This window comes from Brachionichthys hirsutus, chromosome 10 (assembly GCF_040956055.1).
Source record: "Brachionichthys hirsutus isolate HB-005 chromosome 10, CSIRO-AGI_Bhir_v1, whole genome shotgun sequence".
In the NCBI taxonomy this organism is placed as follows: Eukaryota; Metazoa; Chordata; class Actinopteri; order Lophiiformes; family Brachionichthyidae; genus Brachionichthys; species Brachionichthys hirsutus.
In genome coordinates, this window is record NC_090906.1 from 9,260,389 (window position 1) to 9,279,890 (window position 19,502).

Sequence of the window (19,502 nt, forward strand, 5' to 3'; positions counted from 1 at the left end):
CCTGAATGGGACAAAATGTTTATCTTAAAGTGCTTAAATTGATTAAAGTTAAATATCTTAGAAATATTCACTAAACGTGGAAAATGCTGACGAGTTAACACACATCAATGAGCAGGCGCATCAGTTCCCAAAATGTCTGAAATCTAGTTCCTCACTGTCCTGTCACTGTTGCTGGTATCACTGAGGCTTTTCATTTCATAAATGCAACCAGGAAGTGATTTGTTTTTTGTCTACAGGTTGCTGCTTTAACATCTAGAGCACCTAACATTCACCTGGAGTTTAGTATTTCATAATCATGAGCATGCAGTAATCCCCATTGTTATATTTATAGATGCACTTCAGACCCCAAATGCAGTTACACAAGCAAATCATCACTATTTACATTAAAAGGTGCGATAAGTTCTCCCTTTCCTGCTGGACTAGAGAGAGAATAAAAGAGGAGTTTTATTTTGGACTCACCAACTAATGCCATTCATTCATTTCCATTCAGCAGGCATTTGATTGTTAAGTTCATATGACAAAATAGTTTTGGGACTTATGCAGGGTTGTCTTTTTTTTTTTTTTTTTAATCGAAAAAATCATGATAGTTTTGTAATCTCTCCTGTGTTTAAATATAGACTATTTGTTATTGGTTGTCTGACGAGACCTTCAATGCCTTTAATGCTATACCTGTCAGTCAAGCTGACGCTCCAATCAGTGCGACCGTGTTCATGGATCTACTGTCCTGAGTCTGGTCTTTGGTGAAAAAGGATGTCTAGAAGTGCATTTGACGTGATACACCCCGTGTAGAGTCGGCATAACAATGACACAAAATTAGGGACAGTGTATTTGTAACAATATGTGAAGGCAATTTGAGAAAAAGGTAACCCTGGAAGGCAAAAGTCAGGGACGTAATTTCTCTTTAGAGGTAGTGCCTTCCCCTTTCCCGTGATGCACCGCGCGATTTAACCTGATTTAATCACCGTAATAAACATAGATGTGTCAGAACCTGTCACTGCAATGTAGAAAACGCGTGCTTTGAATATTAAAAGTTATCAAACGGAAAAATCTGAGCGGAGGACGCCTCACCTTTCAGTTTTTAACCCACAACTAAGGCACGAGTCCCGGGATAGTCAACGCTGATAGACGATCAAAACGATCTGACCATTTATTTGTCTGCTGCATGAAGAGCAGTGGGTTTCGCTTAGCATGGATCGACATAACTTGACAAAAGAAAGGCTCGCAGTGCCCAGAGATTTCAGCGCACTCTCCGTTCCAGGTAAGTTTACGTTGCTCTCGACCCGGAGCTGTGAGCTAATGTTGGGTTTGATGTGCTAGCTAGCCATGGCTAAGGACTGTCTGCGTTTATAAGCGTTTTTCTTAAACTTGAATTAATAAGTGGTTAGACGTCGATCAAGGAGTTTGTCGTCTTTATCTTGGTAACTACTAAAAAAAAAAAAAAGACGGGTGCAGGCGTTATTGTATTGGAAACACTTTTTAATCATTCTGCGCATACTCTGCTCCTGTGGCATGCTGGGTAATGGAGTTCTTATATAACTAAACTACTAACAACACACACTGTTCTCATGGAGATTTGAGCTTGAATGTCATTTGATAAATCCCTGTTTTACCTAATGTTTAGATTTACAGTCTTAAATATAAAATATATTTCAAGGCTGGTTCTAAACCGGACTCCAGCATCGTGCTCTTCTTCCTCCTCCTCCTCCTCCTCTCACAAGAGAAAATCTGGTGTGTGTACACACCATATACATTATATATGTGAATATACGCTATATATAGTAGCTATACACACAATTTCTGTTCTCCATTTACTCTGTGTTGAATGTTATGTGACTCTTCATGATCAGATTAATTTACAAACGTGCTCACCTAAACATTTTTTTTTTTTTTAATCACTCAGGGATTAACCAGCATGACCTAGTGCCCCCGTCGCATTTCACATCCAGCGTTCAGTTGGCTGGACCACGGGGAGGCCTTCAAGTCCCGGGGACAACGCTGCCTACCTCCTGGAGACACGAAGGCAAAGCATCGCCACCGTCAGACGATCCCCGTCCTGCAAACCCATGGCTTGCAATCAGCCAGGCGCAACAGGAAATCTTGGAGCTGAGAAAGGAAAATCAGAAGATCATGATGTTACAAGGAGAGGAGAGCACCAGAGGAAGGATCCCTGTGGATCGTCCATCAGATAGTAGTGCGAGGTATGTTTTATCAATTCCATTATTGTCGAGCACTAGGATGGCAAACTGGAAACACGATTTGATTGTTTTTCAAACACAGAGGTGCAGAGAGACGTGAACAGTGGTCCAGATGGGATTTGGAGTGGCGTCTGGAGGCTGAAAAGCACAAGGCGGAAGTGGAGAGGTTGAAGGAGCAGGTGGGAGCTCTGAAGGACGCAGCAGAGCGACACAGGCAAGAGATGAGAGAAAAAGACGGCACCGTGAACAGGTAGGAAGTGGTGGCACTCAGCCAAGATGTTTTATGGCCAATAAACAGTTCAACGATGAATCGGGTTGAATAAACTTCAGTCTGCACGACTTTTGTGTCACAGACGGAGCCGTGATTTGGAAGCGATGCGTGAAGCGCTGCGTGAAGCTGGGACCGAACTCAGTCAGATGAAAGAGGAGCTCGTTCACAACAGTTCACAGAAGGAGAAACTAAGCTCACAGGTATTTGTTATTTACCGACCAAACATTTCATTTCGTTTCTGTTGACGGGGATCACCTGAGAAATGCTGGTTTTTCTTTGTACAGTATTGCAGTCTGTTGATTTTAATTACAATGGAGCTGATTAACAGGGTGAGGAGTTGGGTTTGTGTGTCTTGTCTTTGCAGAATTACACGATTTGTGTTTATTTATTTCCTTTTTGTAAATTTTCATGAAGCTTGTTGAATGGGGCGTGATTCTTCTTTTTTTTTTTTTTTTACCTTGCAAGGTGAGGGTATTTTGGTTGTCATTTTCACTCATGAATGAAAGAGGGGGGGGGGGGGCATTGCCCCAAGGAGGCACCATTGAATATCAGAGTACATCCATATAAAGCATTCGATCTAAGATTGGTTATAAATTTCTTAAACATTACCAAAACCCCAAGGGCAGCCATTTAGCTTATAAACCTGTCAACAGATTTGCACGATTTGCAATTCAATTTGAGGTGAATGTGCCCTGTGGAGGTGGAAAAACTGTTTTCCCCTCTTCCAAATGCTATGGAAGGACCTAAGTTCTAGTTGCATCATGTTTTCACGCTGGACGAATCTAAATATTGGTGCCGCGTATTAATATGAGTGAAACCCGTGAGGTGAAGAGACCTTTGGAGGAAATGTGCAGCTTCGGCGTAGGTTTGCTCTTGTTAAGCAAATTTCACTATGATTACTTTCCTAAATAAAAAGCTACAAGTTTAACATTTTCATTTCACGCAGCTTGAAAGACTGAAGGGGGAGGCCGCCGAGCAAATTGCAAAGCTGAAGAGCGATGCGGAGAGCAGCAGAGAGTCGGCCAGGGAGCTGGCTCTGAAGGCCGAGACGGGCAGGGTCCAAACCGAAGAGGAGTCCAAACGGGAGTCGCTTAAAGTGTCACAACAACTGCAAGAGATCCACAAGAAGCGGGAGGAGGATGTACGTGACTCAATAGCTGGCAATTTAATCACCAGAATCCGAGTGGCTCCAGAGTGGCTCGCGCTCATTACTCATTGCTGACATCACTGCAGCCTAGCATGAGCTGTGTGAACTAATTTGCCCAATCCCCATTGGTTCTGTCACTCTACGGATTTATTCACGTAGCACATGCGCTCTGGCCGAACAATAGCGAACGTGAGTTAAATACCACGATCTTCCTGAAAAGTAGATTCCAGACAAGTCTTATGTTTTCATCGCGGGTTTGTTCCTCCCCTGACGTTCTTCAGGAGGGGAAGAACTGACGATATATTACATCATCGTATGTATTGGTCTGAACAATTTCGATGCTTCTTCCCTTTTTAGCTGCAGCAGCTGAACGCCTCTCATCGTGCCGAGTTGGGCGCGGCGAGGAAAGCAAACGGTGAACTGCAGGACAGACTTGAATCAATAACCTCAGAAGTACTGCAGCTCAAAAGCGCCCTAATGGAGACATCCACTGAGAGGGATGGCCTGAGAGAAGGTTTAAGGTGCCACATTCAATCTAACTCTAACGTTCAGAGCGGCTAATCGGCTGTTGCACTTTGCAAGTCAGATTCACTGTTTTTTTTTGGGGGGGGAATGGGGTTTATATTTCAGCCAAATGGGACAAGCTTTTGAGACACAATCAGCAACACTGCACAGCCTTCGAAATTACATCGGCCAGCTTGCCCCAGAGGACAGCGAGAAGGAGCAATTAAACGATGCTGTTGAGGTGAAGCCAATACAAACAGTATTGATTTGCAATCAGCCTACTGTAAAGTAATTGCCTTACTTTAACTTAAAACCTTGTTCGTTTCCACAGTGTTCAGATTTGTGGCGCAAGTCAGCGTTGCGTCTTTGAATTGCCATGCCTGCTGCAATAATCCCTCCCACGTGTGTGTGTGTGTGTGTGTGTGTACTTTTTGTCATATTCATTGTTATGTAGAGGCTGAACAAAGAGAAAGCAGCTCTTCAGGTGACCACCGAGCTCCTAACGATCAGGCTTAACTCTGTGAATGAGATAGTCGCCCTCCAAGAAGAGGAGATGGTGAAGAAAGTGAGTGTTTATTCTTCAATGCAATTATTCAAGCCTTAGCTAATTGCCATCGCTGTTGGCATGGCAACCTTCTACTTTAATACACAGCCCAGGAATGTCACTTTGTGTGCTGTTGCTGTTTTGTTGCCGTTTTCAAGTGTAGTTTAAGTCTTAGAAAATGTGTGGCTGGAAGATTCTTATGCAGACCCCACAGTTGGACCAGCCTAAATCTTGTGTATATGATGACTCAACAGGTGTAACAGTGTCTGATGGGGGTTTCATACAGAACAGAGACTGCTTAAACCTGATATATACAGTAAATATGTATATTTTTCTCTCTCTAATAGAGCTTGGCAAATCCACTCGAGAGGAATGGATCAGAAAGCCTTCATGTGCTTCAGCTCTGGAGACAGAAAGTCCATAAGTTATGTGTCCAGCTCCGCTCGAAGGACGTTGAACTAAGAGGAGAGAAGGACCAACTTCTTTCAAAAGTATGAACAGTCCTGTGTGTGTACCATCAACCACAGTCCTGACCTGTGCGTTTGAAGGTTGTGTGTCTGTGCTTCAGGTCAGATCCATGGATCAGCAGATGCAGCAGGAGCAGCGCCGGGCTAGCATGCTCAAGCACGGCTTAGACGACAGGATAGCTGAGCTGGACCTGCAAAGGGTGGAAAAGGACGTTAGTGATTTGATTTACGTAGTTGCTCACAAATTTGATGAAACGCAATAAATTTGTGGCCGCTCTCGGAAAAGGATAAACCCTCGCACGTAGGAGCCATCGCGCAGAATGCTGACTCTGTGAAGTCTTTACTCCGTGCCCGTAGCGGTTGTCGTTTTTAATAACAGCAGCTGGGGCACAAAGGCATCCTCAGTACTGACTACTGAGCATCGCCGTAAATTTGATACTTTATTTACATGGATGTGCATTTTTTCTTTCCAGACTTTTAAACAGGACTTGTTCCAAACTCGTAAGGAAAATTCGCAGCTGAAGTTGCAGAATCGGAAAGCAGAGGCTGAGCTTAAAACGCTCTCAGAAGCTGTGCACAGGTGAAAGAATTGTACTCCAATTCTAAAATGGAGAGGGGAAACAATGATTCATCATCACAGTTATTGCTGTATTTTCACATCTTTTTGTCATTGCCTCACAGGCTCAGTCTGGCATTCGAAAGCAAGGTGGCGGAATTGTTTGCCGCTCAAACGAGGCTCGTCGCTTTGACCCAGAGGCTAACGTTCGCTAATGGAAGAGTGGAAACGATCCAAGGTGTTATTAGAACGGATCTTGATGTGCTGCTTCTGCTTGAGTTGCATATGCCTGGCGATGAAAGTAACAATGTTGTTGTTGTTTTTTGCAGGTTTAATGATGAGGAGGGTCGCTCTGCAGAAAGTTCAGCAGGCCAGTAAACAGGCGGGACAGGCTGAAGACAGGTGTGAGGCGTGAGGGGTGCAAGAAAGCTAGTTTCTAAATAGTTCTGCCAGTCATTGCATTAATCAAGATACACTCATTCGGCAAATTTAGATATTTGTGGAACGAATTCAGCGTTGCAGCAATCTGGGCATCAGAAGATCCCAAATGAGTTTTAAGAATCATCTTTGGTTGGATTTAAAGAATTCAGGAACTGCAGTTGGTGGTTTAGTAAACTTTGTGCAGCTTTTTCACAGCATGAGGGGTGGGGTGGGGGGTACTACTTATTGATTTGTTTTTGTTTTTAATGTTAGAAAAGTTGCATTGCTTTAAAAATGATGGATAAAAGAATTCAGTATGCCATTTTTATTACATGACAATAGTGTACAAAGTCAGGCTTGGCCAGTGTTGGACAGTTTTCTGTCTGTTCAGATTTTGTCTTGCTTTGTTATGCCCCGTATGAACCATTCATTCTCCATCTTGTCGTCTTTGCCCTGCAGCATCACAAACCTCCTGGCAGAGCTGAGTTTGGTGTGTGAAGAGAGAGACAAGCTCACACTGGAGCTCAAAAGAACCCCGGAGCTCATTGATAAAACGCTGGCTGATCTGAAAGACCAACGTGAGCACTCGGGCACTGCCGCCGCGTTCTAATGCGTCACCTGGTTGTCTGGTATTGATGTTTTCTTTTGATGCGCTGGTCCCTTAAATCGTCCTCTTCAGATGAGAGGAAACTGAGGCAGCAGCAGCAGCAGGTGGCGCAGAGCTGGATGGAGGTCTCTCAGGCTGCGGCTGGTAAGGAGGCGGCCGAGCAGCGCCTGCTGCAGACCCAGGCCCAGCTGGAGGAGACTAAAGTCAGCCTGGACAAAGTCCGCTCTGAGTGGCTCAGCCAGCAGCAGCACGGCGAGCACGGTGAGGCAGCAACTGTGACGAGAATGTATTTCAACCTTGACTTGAAGAAAGGACTCCTGCTCTTTTTCAGAAGCCCCCCGCCCGCCCCCCGTCCCCCCGCCTTGTTACAGTCTCCACATATTCACAGCAGGTCACATCAGTCTACTGAGTAGCTTGACTCAAGAGAACTCTGAGTGCGACCGTTCAGGCAGGGTTAGTCGAGTTCGACCTGGCGACTCGACAACCATCCAAGCCGAAAACACAACACTGACAAGATTTACGTTGCCATGGCGAACTTAATTCTCCACTTGCGGTCCTTTTAGTCCAGTATTCACCCTTCCTGTAGTTCTCGTTTGCTCTCCACTGGACTCCTTGTGCCTCTTTAGCTCTTTGGTACTCTGCTCTTCTCAACACCCTTGTAGGCAGCTCTGTATTTCTCTGCCATTTGATGCTGAGCAGGCATTATATCACACAGTGACTGTTTTAGACCCTTGTTGTTGAACACTGGTTCTATGGGAGAGGAGAAGCAGGAGTGTCAACCCCGACCCTTAAAGGCTTAAATAAAAAACGACGTCCTGGAAGTAACCGTGAAGCTCGGCAGAGCCGAGGACCACTGTGCAGTTGGGTGGAGTTCTTGTTGCCTATGAGGAACAGTCGGAATAAAATCCCCTGCTGTACAAATACACCGATAAATCAATCATCTGTGTGAGCGACTGTATTGAGGAGTGGTCTGTTATTTTTTCCCCATTTAGCCCTGCAGGCGAGAGTGTCTGAGATTGAAGAGCGCTGTGCCGACAAACTCCGAGAGATGGAGGTTCAAGTCGACACGGCCAAGAGGGAACACAGCAAAGCAGGTACCAGGACGAGCGCCGCGCTACCTCAGCGTCTCGGCGCCGGCGGCCGGATTTCATATCTTTACAGTAGCCGGCGATCTAATATGATCGTCAGTGTTTACACGTTACCGGCATATGGCAGAATTTCCCCGCGGACTCTGATGTCTGCTTGACTGTTGCAGTTATGACTTTGCGGCAGTTTGCGAGAGATGCGGCGACAAAGCAGAATGAGATGAGAGAACACTTGGGGAGGGGAGTCCCGAATAAACAGCCGAAGAAGGTGGAGGAAGACGAACGTCGACTGACGGCAAGACTTTTTAAAGTAAAAAGTTTTGTTGTGAAAAATGCTTTATATCTTCATATCTGTTGATGACCTTATGCATCCTCAATGTGCTCCAGAACGCTGCTGCAGAGCGAGGGAAGAAGGTCCAACTGTCTGCAGACGGTCAGTGGCGTCTCGACTCGCCCTCTGTCAGAAGCTTATTTTAAGTCCTGACATTTACACAAGCGTGACTGACCTGTCCGTCTGCTTCCTGCCAGAGAGACTCTTTTCTGTTTTGGAGGAGCTCCATTCTCTCTGCGCTGCAGTGGTAAACAGCTCTGAGGAGGAGGAGGAGGAGGAGGAGGAGGGACAGCGTGGGAGCATCAGCAGATCCACAGACTGTCCACACAACTGAAACCTGATGATGATTCACTGCAGCCGGAAAACATACCTTTTAATTTATATGCAAAAGGTGGGCAGTGCTGGTCCTTTTGGAGCCAATAATACATTCAGTGAAATGAATTGTCTGAACCAAACATCAGAAAATCACAGTTTGGTACAGAGACACATCACTTAAATCTGAATTCTATTGTCTGTGCCCAGGATGGATGGAAGGTACAAATATTTGTGAAATCTACTGAAGTACTCTGCCCTGCTTTTTTTGTGTGAATATCTCGAGTTTAACAATAATTATTAAACCACTTTATCAGTAAAAAAAAAAATACCTTTCACATTTCTTTTACTGATTTTTAATGCTACTCTGGAAAAGTTTAAATCAATGCTTAGGGAGAAACGTATCCTAAAGATCACAAAATGAATTCTATTTATTTGCTAAAGAGAAAAAGAATTCAGTTTGATTAAAAAAAATAACAATAACTGAACAGGTGATTATGAGTTAAATAGGAATCAATCTACGACGAGTTTGATCAGTTTCTAGTTGCCACTTTCCACATGTGGTCACCAGAGCTGCACCCTTTGAGCGAAATCCGAATATTTTATCTGTACTTTTGAGCAGGCTTTCATCTCGGCCTTGCATTGCTGTGTTCAGGTCATTCCATTGCTGAAATATATCTGCCAGATATGCCAGTCTTGAAAGCAATTTAGGATCATCTTCTCATTTGTCAAAAATACTTGAAGTTCTGCCCACTCTGATACACATGGGCTGATGCTGCCTTCAAGTGCTCTGGGAAAGATTAAACTTATGACTTGCTAAATGCTAATTGATAATTACTGTTGGGGGGGGGGCAAAGGACAGGGTGAAGTGGAGAACATTGGTTTGGCTGTGGCGACATCTCACGGGAATAAAACTGAAAGTATAGTAGTAGTATTAGTAGTAGTCTTCAACGTCTTCCCTTCCCTAAGCCAGCAAACAACTATGAGAAATGTCTGCGCTGGATCAGAATGTAGAAGTTAAATCCATTAAGAGAGTGAAATGAAGAACAAAAAGAGTCAACTCTGCCTCATTTACAACTTTGAACCAGCAGATGGCGGTATTTTAAAAGGTAAGCGCAACTCGTCCCTCGATCATTAGTTGTTTTTTTTAAAGTTCTTTTATTTTAATAAAGTGTCTAAATTTATGAAATGGAGGAACAACTTGGTTTGTTTCAGGTGTTTTACATGCCGCTTTTAATGAGGAGGAGGAGGAGTCTGTTATTGCAACAAGCCCAGATGTTAAAGTTTTGCTTTTAATTAATGCCTCACTGTGTAATTGTTTGGCCGATGGACGATCACAGGTCATTTAATAAATGAATTCGCCTCGGTTGAGATTGCTGCTATAAAAACTGCAATGGTTTTTGAGGCACATTCAGAATTTGTTTACGTACATTTGTAATTTTATTTTTTGATATACTGTAATACTGAAAGGTTCAGCATGGCCTCAAATGTCTTGCAGAGCATCTGTGGACTAAGGTTTGTCACAGTTTTAGAAGTAATGTGAAGGATGCAGACAATTGCTGCATCGCTAAGTCAGCCAAAATGGAAGGAAGTCTAATGCTTGCTCCGTCCTTTAAAACATCTGTTGGGGAGATCTGATCAGGAAGACAGACACAAGGAATGACAGAAAACATCAATAATTAAAATTGCAAGGTTAATAGATTTTTTTTGCATTTTGTCCACGTTTTGCCTGCGGGACATTTGGTTAAAGACATACTGCTCTACTGCACCTTACCCCCGTCTGGTTACCAACATGCTGCTCAATAACACTTCCTAATTATCAGATTTGTAGATTTCCATTTCACCACCATTTTCTCAATTAATATGCATTTCCATCTGTTCAACAAAATATAATTTCCTTTCAGCTGATTCCCTTTTCTTTTCTTTCTTTGAGATTATTTTCATGTAACAGTTTAATTACAAGGGTGGCCCGGTGGCGCAGTGGTAAGCACTGTTGCCTCACAACGAGCTGCGGTGGGTGCATATATGAAGTGGAAGTTAAACTAACTTTTTAAATATTGTACCTGACTAGTGAGCATGTCAACACTTTTATTATTCCATTTGTTGAATGACAGGAAATTGATTTTAGATGGTTGGTAAGCATGGGAAAAGAAAAGAAAAGAAAAATCATGCCATTTTCTGATATTTTAATTTTCAGAAAATTAATCAACAGATGACGGATGGACTGAGTACTGGGTCCTTCCTGGTCTGTCAAAGTATTGCAGCCCAGATTCATGGCTATATGCATCACATCAATGTGATAGGATGATCAGCTACTGTTCAAGTACGAATTAAAATGTCTGAGTCACTTGAACTGGCGGCTTGTCCAGGGTCCTTGTCATTCTTGCTCAGGCGAATTGTCACATCCTGTTTAAGTTATTGTGATGTACAGTACTTTCTACTTGTGTAGCACAGTCATCCCAGAATCATCAGTTTGTTTGACATTTCTGCCGCGAGGCTCCAATTAATTTGTCCTTTGACTTTGGCTCATCTCTGTCCTGTTAAAGCCTTTTAACAATGTCTCCCAGGACGTTTCAAATTGATTTCAAAATCCTATTAATTACTTGAGTGCATTCATGGCAGAACCCCAACTTGCTTATCTTAACTATAATATCAGTTACATATTTATATCTCGCAAAGGAGAGACTGTATGTATATGTAGAAAACACAGCTCTGTAATTGCTGTATCTAGCAGAAGATGTATTAACTAAGTGACATATTACACACATTAAGTTCTTCATTAAGCGAATAAACTCTGTCATCACCAGTGTGCATGTTCTGTATTCTTCTACATCATGTTGCATGTGCAAACTGGGTCATCAGCCGCAGTACTGTCTTCATGGGTCACCTAGAGGGAGATATACACCCATCTGCTCCGCAGGAATATGCTGCCGCCCTTCTGCCCTTTACTGAAACGCAGCAGCCTAAAATTAAAACAGACTTTCATACTGTCGTAAAATCTCTAGCGTGAAATGACCTCAGTGTGGTTTGTCCTCTTCCAGTTCCTGAGTGTTTCCTCTGTTTCTGACACATTTGTTAAGATGAGCCTCAGCCTAATGGCATCAGGAGTGACTCGAATGATGTAAATTACAAAAAGAATGCAAGTGTAGCCCATTTATTGAAAAACCACGATTATAGCCGCAATCCGGTTCCGATCCGGATGAAATTCGGGGGTTTGATAGAGGTCCCCACCCTACATCGCTGTGTCAAATTCCATAAACATCCGTCAATAATCAACTGAGATATTGAGGAACACATTTCGAAGCTCCATTGACTGTAATGTTAATGGAAATTTCAACGTGATCCAGAATCAGGGATCTCTTCTGGATCATCACCAAAATGAAAACATCTGTTCCTGGTAATATTCTGAACATTTCCCGGAATTTTCTTTGAGATCAGTCTGTGACATTTTTAGTTATGTTACTAACAGACAGACAGACGCCGGCAAAAACATAATTTAGCCTCATAACATAGTTGCCCATCATCAATAGGCATTGCCTAAGACTTTTAGGCTATTAGGCTTAACGCTAACTCCTTGGCGGAGGTAATTAAACTATGTCCTGTGTTGAGAGCTCTTGCTGGAGCTGTAACTCTGAGTTGAGCCATAAATACCTGCCTTTTAACAGCAAGTCTCCACAGAATGAAACATGACAGGTTGAGCTGTGGAGTTTTACAGCACTCGACTTGCTTTATTTCTTGCTATCCAGTTTTTCCCGATGAGCTTCCGACCACTCTCATCCCTGACCATGAGTGCCGTGACACAAAGTACCATATCATCGTGTTATCTCCTGACATTTACTGTAGTTACATGTGAAGCCTCTCTTGGGAACCCCTTTGCTTGGTGAGCAGGCATGCTAGGCATACAAGCCTATACACTCAGTGAATTTTCTGTATGTATTGTTACTCCCAGTTAATCCCCTGCATGCTATTCACCCCAGGTTCCCTCTCGTTATGTAATTGGCTGATTGAAAGCTGTGACATAAAAGCAAAGTCTGCTGCAGATAGGAGAGCAACACGCTATTCCAATTTTTAGACTGTATTTCTTACCTTTCGATCCCTGGACCACGAATAAACAGAGGTGCTTAAGGTCCCAGTTGACTGCTGAATGTCTTATCTTTAATTATCCAGTGCCAGCTCTCATTTACATCACCTGCCCAAGGAAAAACGAGGCCATGCATGCATCAAAGAACTTCTGCTGCACACTTTCAAGTTCTCCCAGCAGCGTTTGGCTCTAATGAAGCCTTAAATATTTCCTCTGTTAACAGTGCTGCATCTAACCCTGGATACACCCGTATTTAGGCCCCTCTGTTCCTTTCAACTTGTGTGCACAACAAACAATCGCTATATAAAAAAAACAAGATTAAATTCACAGACTTTGATAGATTGGCATTTACAAATAATTATGCATGCTCTCTACAGTTGGTGGTTTTTTATGTCGTCTTATGTCACAGTTTTAAACCAACACTTCATTTGTTGGCGCTGTGGGTTCATAGGTCACGGTTTGTCTGCACGTTGCACATGTTAACATCTTGGCGTGAAGCCATATCAACACGCTGCTATTGATCGCACCCACCATATGGTCCACCACTTATAGGCTTCAACTCCATAGGCAGTGCTCAAATGACCTGCTGATATTTACACTCGATTGAATCTCGCTAAAGCGGTTGATTTATCAGACAGCGAGCGAGAGACTCCCTGAGCAGATCTCGTTTGCCATGGTGGGACGAATGCCCAAGATGTGCTTAAGAGGCAGCGCAACGGTAACACGGCTACAATGCCCTCCAGGGGTTAGTTTGCTGTCTGCCATGCGCCAGTGAAATGTTTTCAGTTGCATGAGATAAATTCAGCGGAATGCCTCTGATAAAAATATTTGGAATTGAAAATATAGATTACCTGGACAATTCATACCAGAAACATCAAACATTTGATGCTGCTGTCATTCATTTCACTACACACACACACACACACGATGGTCCCTAAAATGAGGTTGCTGCTCCCTCGCTCCCTCGATCAGCTGGACAATGAACATGTAATGACTTATCACAAGTGAGTCAATTAGAAAACGAATATTGAGCACGAGTTATGGGGCCACTTGGCAACTAGTGATTAAAACGTGATAAATCAGTGCATTAGCCGCCACCTCTGCACTCAGGGGGACAGCCTAAGATCGTAATGCTCGTGTAGGTCTACTGCTGCATGATAGATAGATAGAGATAGATAGATAGATAGATAGATAAATAAATAGATAGATAGATCAGTGTATAGAACACACACACTTACTGGTGTTTTCTGCCTTTGCACCACACACATCAGGCCCACTGCCTCACTCACCAACTCCGCAGTGACGTGGAGGGGGGAGGCGGGAGGATGCGCTTGTTGTAATTTAACGTCACACCAAGTTTGATAACCGCCCCCCCCCCATCCCTCCTCCTCTCTTCCCACTCGCTTCTATTTCAATGGTCCTTATCCGCAGCGAGGAGATTCTCCTCTCCTCCGCCTCCACCATCTTTGCGCTAAATCACTGTGTGTCGGCTCCCAGCATCAGCATCAGCACCAGCACCAGCAGCAGAGGGCTCAGCGCTGCAGTCGCGCTGGCGCACGTTCAGCGTGGGCGCGCACAGCGGAGTGAGAGAGACCCCGCCGCATCATCTTGTGGATTTCTTTCCCTCCAAGCCGGTGTCCATGGTTTCCTCGCCGCACCGCCGTCACACACAGACCACGAGCTGATCCCACTAACCGGGGGAAGATGTGGCCCCGCACAATAGCGATAGCCGCGGCGCTTGTTTTATTCTGTTTCTGCAGGGACTCGCTGGCCGGGTTTCCTAATCAGATCAACATCGGTAAGTTGGTGCTGAATGCTGCATGTCTTTGTTCACACAGTCTGAATGGGACGGACACGCTTCTGCAAGTCGAATTTGCGTGATTCCTAAGTTTGACTTCTCATGAAAACCTAACGCGTGTCTGGATCCTGCGCGCCCTTTCATGCGCTGAGCCAGCCGTTTGGCGCGACGCTGCGTATTTTGTGTTTCGGCACTCCCTTAACTCTGATAAGTCTTAATAAGATTCCTGCATGCGCGTTGGATTTACGAGCGCAGTGCGCTGATTTGCGGACCGTCTTCTCTCTCTACAGGCGGACTGTTTACGCGCTCCACAGTGCAGGAGCACAGCGCCTTCAGGTTTGCCGTCCAGCTGTATAACACCAACCAGAATGCGACGGAGAAGCCCTTCCACCTCAACTACAACGTGGACAACCTGGAGTCCTCCAACAGCTTCTCTGTCACGCACGCATGTGAGTTATTCCACGATGGATGCACGGAGAGGTTTCTCTGCATAAGATCAGCAAAAAAAAAAAAAAAAATTAAAGGGTTTTAACTGTTGTTAGTTTTTCAGATTATATCTAAGTAATGATATGGACACACACACACACACACACACACACACACTCACACACACACACTGTCATTCGTCTCAATGGCAGATGAATCCAGAAATGACACAGATGTTTATGAAGTGAAACAGATCAGTGATTTAAAATAAGTCTCACGTGCATACACACCCTGCCATGTGGCTGCAAATAAACCACAAGCTCCAATATTCACCAGCCGGATGGAGCATGAAAGACTTCCTTCGACTGAACGGAGTGATTGAGTTATGTAAAGAAGTGGGTCTGCAGCCTGAGATGTCTTTACACATGAGGAAATAAAATACTCCCACTCTGGTTGTCGTGGCATCCGCGGCTGCGACGCCCGATAGAGACCTTAAGTGATCTTTGCAAATCACTGTACTGTACTGTAAAACCTGGCAACATATCCGAATACATTTCCTCTAACTTAGTCCTGCTTTTTAATTATTTTTGTTTTGCTCTGGCTTATAGCAGCAGCATCGTGGCACATATTCCTCTGACTACACTTTTGATGGATAAATAGCCTAGAGTTGAACACATCAGCTGTGACATGCTGTAATCCGTGTAGTCATCGCTACAAACATGATGGATTTGATGGGAAGTGTGCTGGAGAGGGAGATAGCTTCCTAATTGGTCCACTAGTCACTCCCGTACCATACAGAGCACCAAGTTCTGTCTGGAGAATGAATGTGTTCTCCTTCTTCCCCCTTCATGCTTAAAGAAGCTGCTGCTGTGGAGGGCGGCTGTATAGCCTAATGAAGTGAGAGGCAATGGCAGAACCAGAAGCAGGTTGAACCCCTGGATCTGCGCTCGACCGTAAAGAAAATGTTGTTGAGGCGGCGTCGTTGTTGGCGAGCGCAACAGACGCACATTTGTGTAAATTCACAAACTCCTACCCAGATCAAGCATTGCTTTGCACTGCTGACTGCTCAGTGATTACACCGGAGTGGCTGTGGGGGGGTCAGTGTTTAGCCCAAGGGCACTTCAGCAGCAGAAGAAGAGAAGAATATTACATGCTTGTCTTGTCTGGATCACGGATGAAGCATGATCCCTCCTTCTCTGGCCTGTTTTTCATTTCCAGAGGGTCAGAAGGAAGCCATTATGTAAAATTACTCATCGAGCACAAGCATCTTTTGTGACAGGGTCAGTGAGCTGTTTCTACTCCGGGCGCCTCTTTCACCCACAGGTTGTCTTTTGGACACTCTCAGATAAGTAAAGTCGTGACGATATCTTTATGTGTTTTAAGACATTTCGTCAGGGAGCGACAAAGACGTGATCCTTCCACATGTGGAACTCTGTAGAGTTATATAAGGAAACAGTGGCCCGTTGAGTCACCCAGATTCCTAAAATTCAGACCGCAGCCAGGATACAGTTTGAGTTCAAATGAGCCCTTTGTTTTTGAAAGAAGCTTAAAGGTTTTCTTCCTAAAGGATTAGAAGAAGAAAAGAAAAGGATAATCCGGAGGATTAATTTTAGTAAGGTAAACTGATACAGGGTAAACTAGATGCTTCACAGTTGAAAAAGACCAGCGATCTGCTCATTATACAGACCAGTCAGGCCAGTTTGTGACTAAGACGCTGCTTGAAAATGCACCAAACTCCATTATTCTTATTTTAGCAGTCTGGATTGCATAATGCACTGCTTGCTTGGCAGGTGTTGATGTAGCCAAAGTGGCGATTAGGGTTTTATTATGACACATGGATTCCTATCCTGATTTATGAGGGTCCTTTCCTACAGCTCACTTCCTTCATTTCTATAATATTATCGATATTTGCCTTGATAATAGTCGGATTTTTAAATCTGCTTTTTCCCTATGATCTGTGTGGGTCGCCTCCCGTTCAGTATGGAATGACTAAATGAATGACGGCTCGGTTATATAAATGTGCTCAGGCCTCATCTGTCACATTTGTTGTGTGGATTCTGAATGGACACAACAGGACGACACGGCTGTCCTCCAGCTGGGTCAGTATATAACGATTGTTACAAATCCCTGATGGCAAATGACTGTGTTATTGACAGGGCAGATCGATATGTGGAAGCCGAAGTCCAGTACTAGTACGCGTGTGTGTGTGTGTGTGTGTGCTCAGTATGGAAAAATCAATTCTCACCAAGCTTTCATTTTCTCTATCTCGGCTCCTCTTTGTTAATATATTAGTGTTTGTCCAACTTCTTCCGTCCAGAGGTGGTGAATCTTCAGTGCGACTCTTACATCGGTATGTAAAAGCTGCAAAACAAACAATCATATAAACATCCATTGCTGCACCACAAAGCAAACAACTTCCAGTTGTTGCTTATGACAAAGAGAAATTCACTGTGTGATTGTGATTTTTTTTTTTTTACCCTCCAATTTGTGAGGCCGGAGTGATGCTGCAGGATGAATTGATGTGACACTTCGCCCCGGGCGAGGACAGATTGTGTGCGGAAATGCAGAAATGGGAAGGTTGCATCCATTAAGACTGAGGTCAGGGCAGGAAGCGGTGGTGGAGAGAGCGCCGCTGACTGGGATGGACGCTCACGGGGCGAGGCAATGCTGGTGCACGTAGGGCAGGGCGGACCAAAAACAAGTTCAGATCTCAATTTCCAAAGTATTTATTCAATTTGTAAATAATTGCATCATAATGATAAATTATAATTTGTTGTAATTGTGACAACGGTTTGATATTTTAGCCGATCGGCAAATGTGTAGTCACAACACAAGTTTCCACAGCCTGCATTTTTTACGGCTTTCCTCTGTCACTTATGTAATATTTTTAGAGGAGAAGTTTTATTTGATCAGTTTGATTAAATCGAGTGTGTTTCATATTGGAATGTTTATTATAGCTACCTGTCCGCCCTCTGCTATGACTCAACCAGTGTGATGCTGCTCAGACAGAGGCCAATGTTGGAGCACTTCAGTGTGTAGGCAGCGGACAGTCCTACTGATGCAGCGTAGACCAGTTCTCATTGCCAGATATTCTCCTCCTCCTCCTCTTCATCTCCTTCTTCTTCATATTTTGCATTGTAAAGACAGTGATGACTGTATTGACTCATAAAGTATGTCCAAATATGGACAATTTAAGGTTTTGCCCTGACTGGATGAAAATATATTTCAAACATTGATGGTCTGGTATCAGGTCATGTAGGAAAACAGGAGGACACGTCCACACATAAAAAAGTAGTAGTTTCAGAACGTACATGGTGAGGCAGGAAAACAATGGATCAGCTGATCAGGACATGAAAATCTTATCATCCCATGTTGACGGGTTATATTCTATATCATTTTTATACAGTTTTTTTAATTAGCATGATTTGACATTTAGGGAAAATGACATTTTGCGTCTTGATTTGTACAAAATATTTTCAAATTGGGACATTATCCAGGATGAGCCGACAACATAATTTGACCAAAGTTTTAAGCTGGGGCACAAAAATATCTTGGGATCTTAATATTTGCTTGAGGTTGCCAGGCAACCAACTAAACTTAAGGCATTAGTCAGTGAGCTTTTCAGGTGCTGCTACCTTTTGATAGCAAGATCTCTGTTTCCCCCTGTTTCAGTCATTATGCTATCTGTAGATTAAAACAGGAATATTAATAACGTAAAATAATTATGTGGCAGCAGCAGACTCAGTGAGGTTGCTGATAATGACAGGTTAAAAAAAACTCTGCGCTAAACTGGTCACGCCTAAATCCATCTGTCAATAATTGCTCATCATGAAAAACCCATCTAGTCAGATAGTCAGATATTTTGACAAGAATGTACTGTGCTCCATTTTATATCTTTAAATGGGTTCTCTTGATTTATGAGCCCTTGAACGGAAAGAGATACTTACCCAAGAGCATGTCCTTTTATCATGCTGCACTGATGCAAATATCTGTGCTGCTGCTACTGCAGTCGGTCCTGTCAGTTTGGATGCCCTGCCCCAAGTTGACAAGTATTCATGCTCACATGTGACATCACATTCTCAATGGGTAATAATACAAATGCTAATCTTTCATGATGTCTTTGCATTAAAATTGTCTCTTTAAGGGGACAGTTTGGACAATGTTCATGGACCAAGCAGAGCAAATACATTAGAGTTCCCAGTAAAGTTGTTTTTTCATGCTAAAGAACTGGCTGAAGAGAAAAAAGCCTCCTTTTGTTTTTGTAATCACGTGACCGAAGATATCTCTGGCGGTCAAGCGTGGTCAAAGCATCACAGACATAATGCAAGAAAGACTTTTTTCTTGTCTTTCTCTGTCGTTCCATCCTGTGCATCAGGATGTGCTTACATGTCAGCATTGTAAGGGTGGACACTGATCACTACTGACAAGCTACAGTGATGCTGCAGCAGTTTATTGTGTTCTTGCATAATGCCCTTTGGTGAGGCTGCCTCAGACGGGCTCTGCTGTCGCTCTCTAAATGTTACCTGAGATTTGCGCAAGGACAAAAAGTTGCAGGGCTCAAAGAAGAATTCTTAAAATACCCCAAAATGCCATTAAGGCAGTGAATAATTTAAAGGCGCTGCCTTCGCAGATTTGCTGAATTAAAAATAATCGTGTTATAAAATAACCTGGGGTTTTACTCGCGCATGATACTTCATTGAGATTCCAGAGATATTTGTGTTTGACTGATGTTTAGGGTTGGGGAATTGTGAACGAGGT

At 43.6% G+C, this 19,502-nt stretch overlaps 2 protein-coding genes across 2 annotated transcripts in view; both read left to right on the plus strand.

The window, feature by feature from the left end:
• The first annotated feature begins 1,188 nt into the window (after positions 1-1,188).
• On the plus strand, positions 1,189-8,468 carry cchcr1 (coiled-coil alpha-helical rod protein 1). Its single transcript, XM_068744523.1, is given in 20 exon segments — positions 1,189-1,258; positions 1,901-2,198; positions 2,278-2,445; positions 2,549-2,666; positions 3,413-3,607; positions 3,971-4,134; positions 4,244-4,358; positions 4,572-4,682; positions 5,009-5,170; positions 5,230-5,340; positions 5,602-5,708; positions 5,810-5,922; positions 6,014-6,086; positions 6,564-6,682; positions 6,784-6,972; positions 7,704-7,805; positions 7,967-8,106; positions 8,184-8,229; positions 8,325-8,406; positions 8,408-8,468. Coding segments are annotated over 20 exon segments (2,544 nt in total).
• Positions 8,469-8,470: 2 nt separating this feature from the next.
• gria3a (glutamate receptor, ionotropic, AMPA 3a) overlaps positions 8,471-19,502 on the plus strand; it is a 53,160-nt gene continuing 42,128 nt past the window's right edge. The window contains exons 1-3 of the mRNA XM_068744524.1: positions 8,471-8,483; positions 14,244-14,318; positions 14,609-14,767. Of these exons, the coding sequence (XP_068600625.1) occupies positions 8,471-8,483; positions 14,244-14,318; positions 14,609-14,767 (247 nt within the window). The remainder of the gene's footprint in view (positions 8,484-14,243; positions 14,319-14,608; positions 14,768-19,502) is intronic.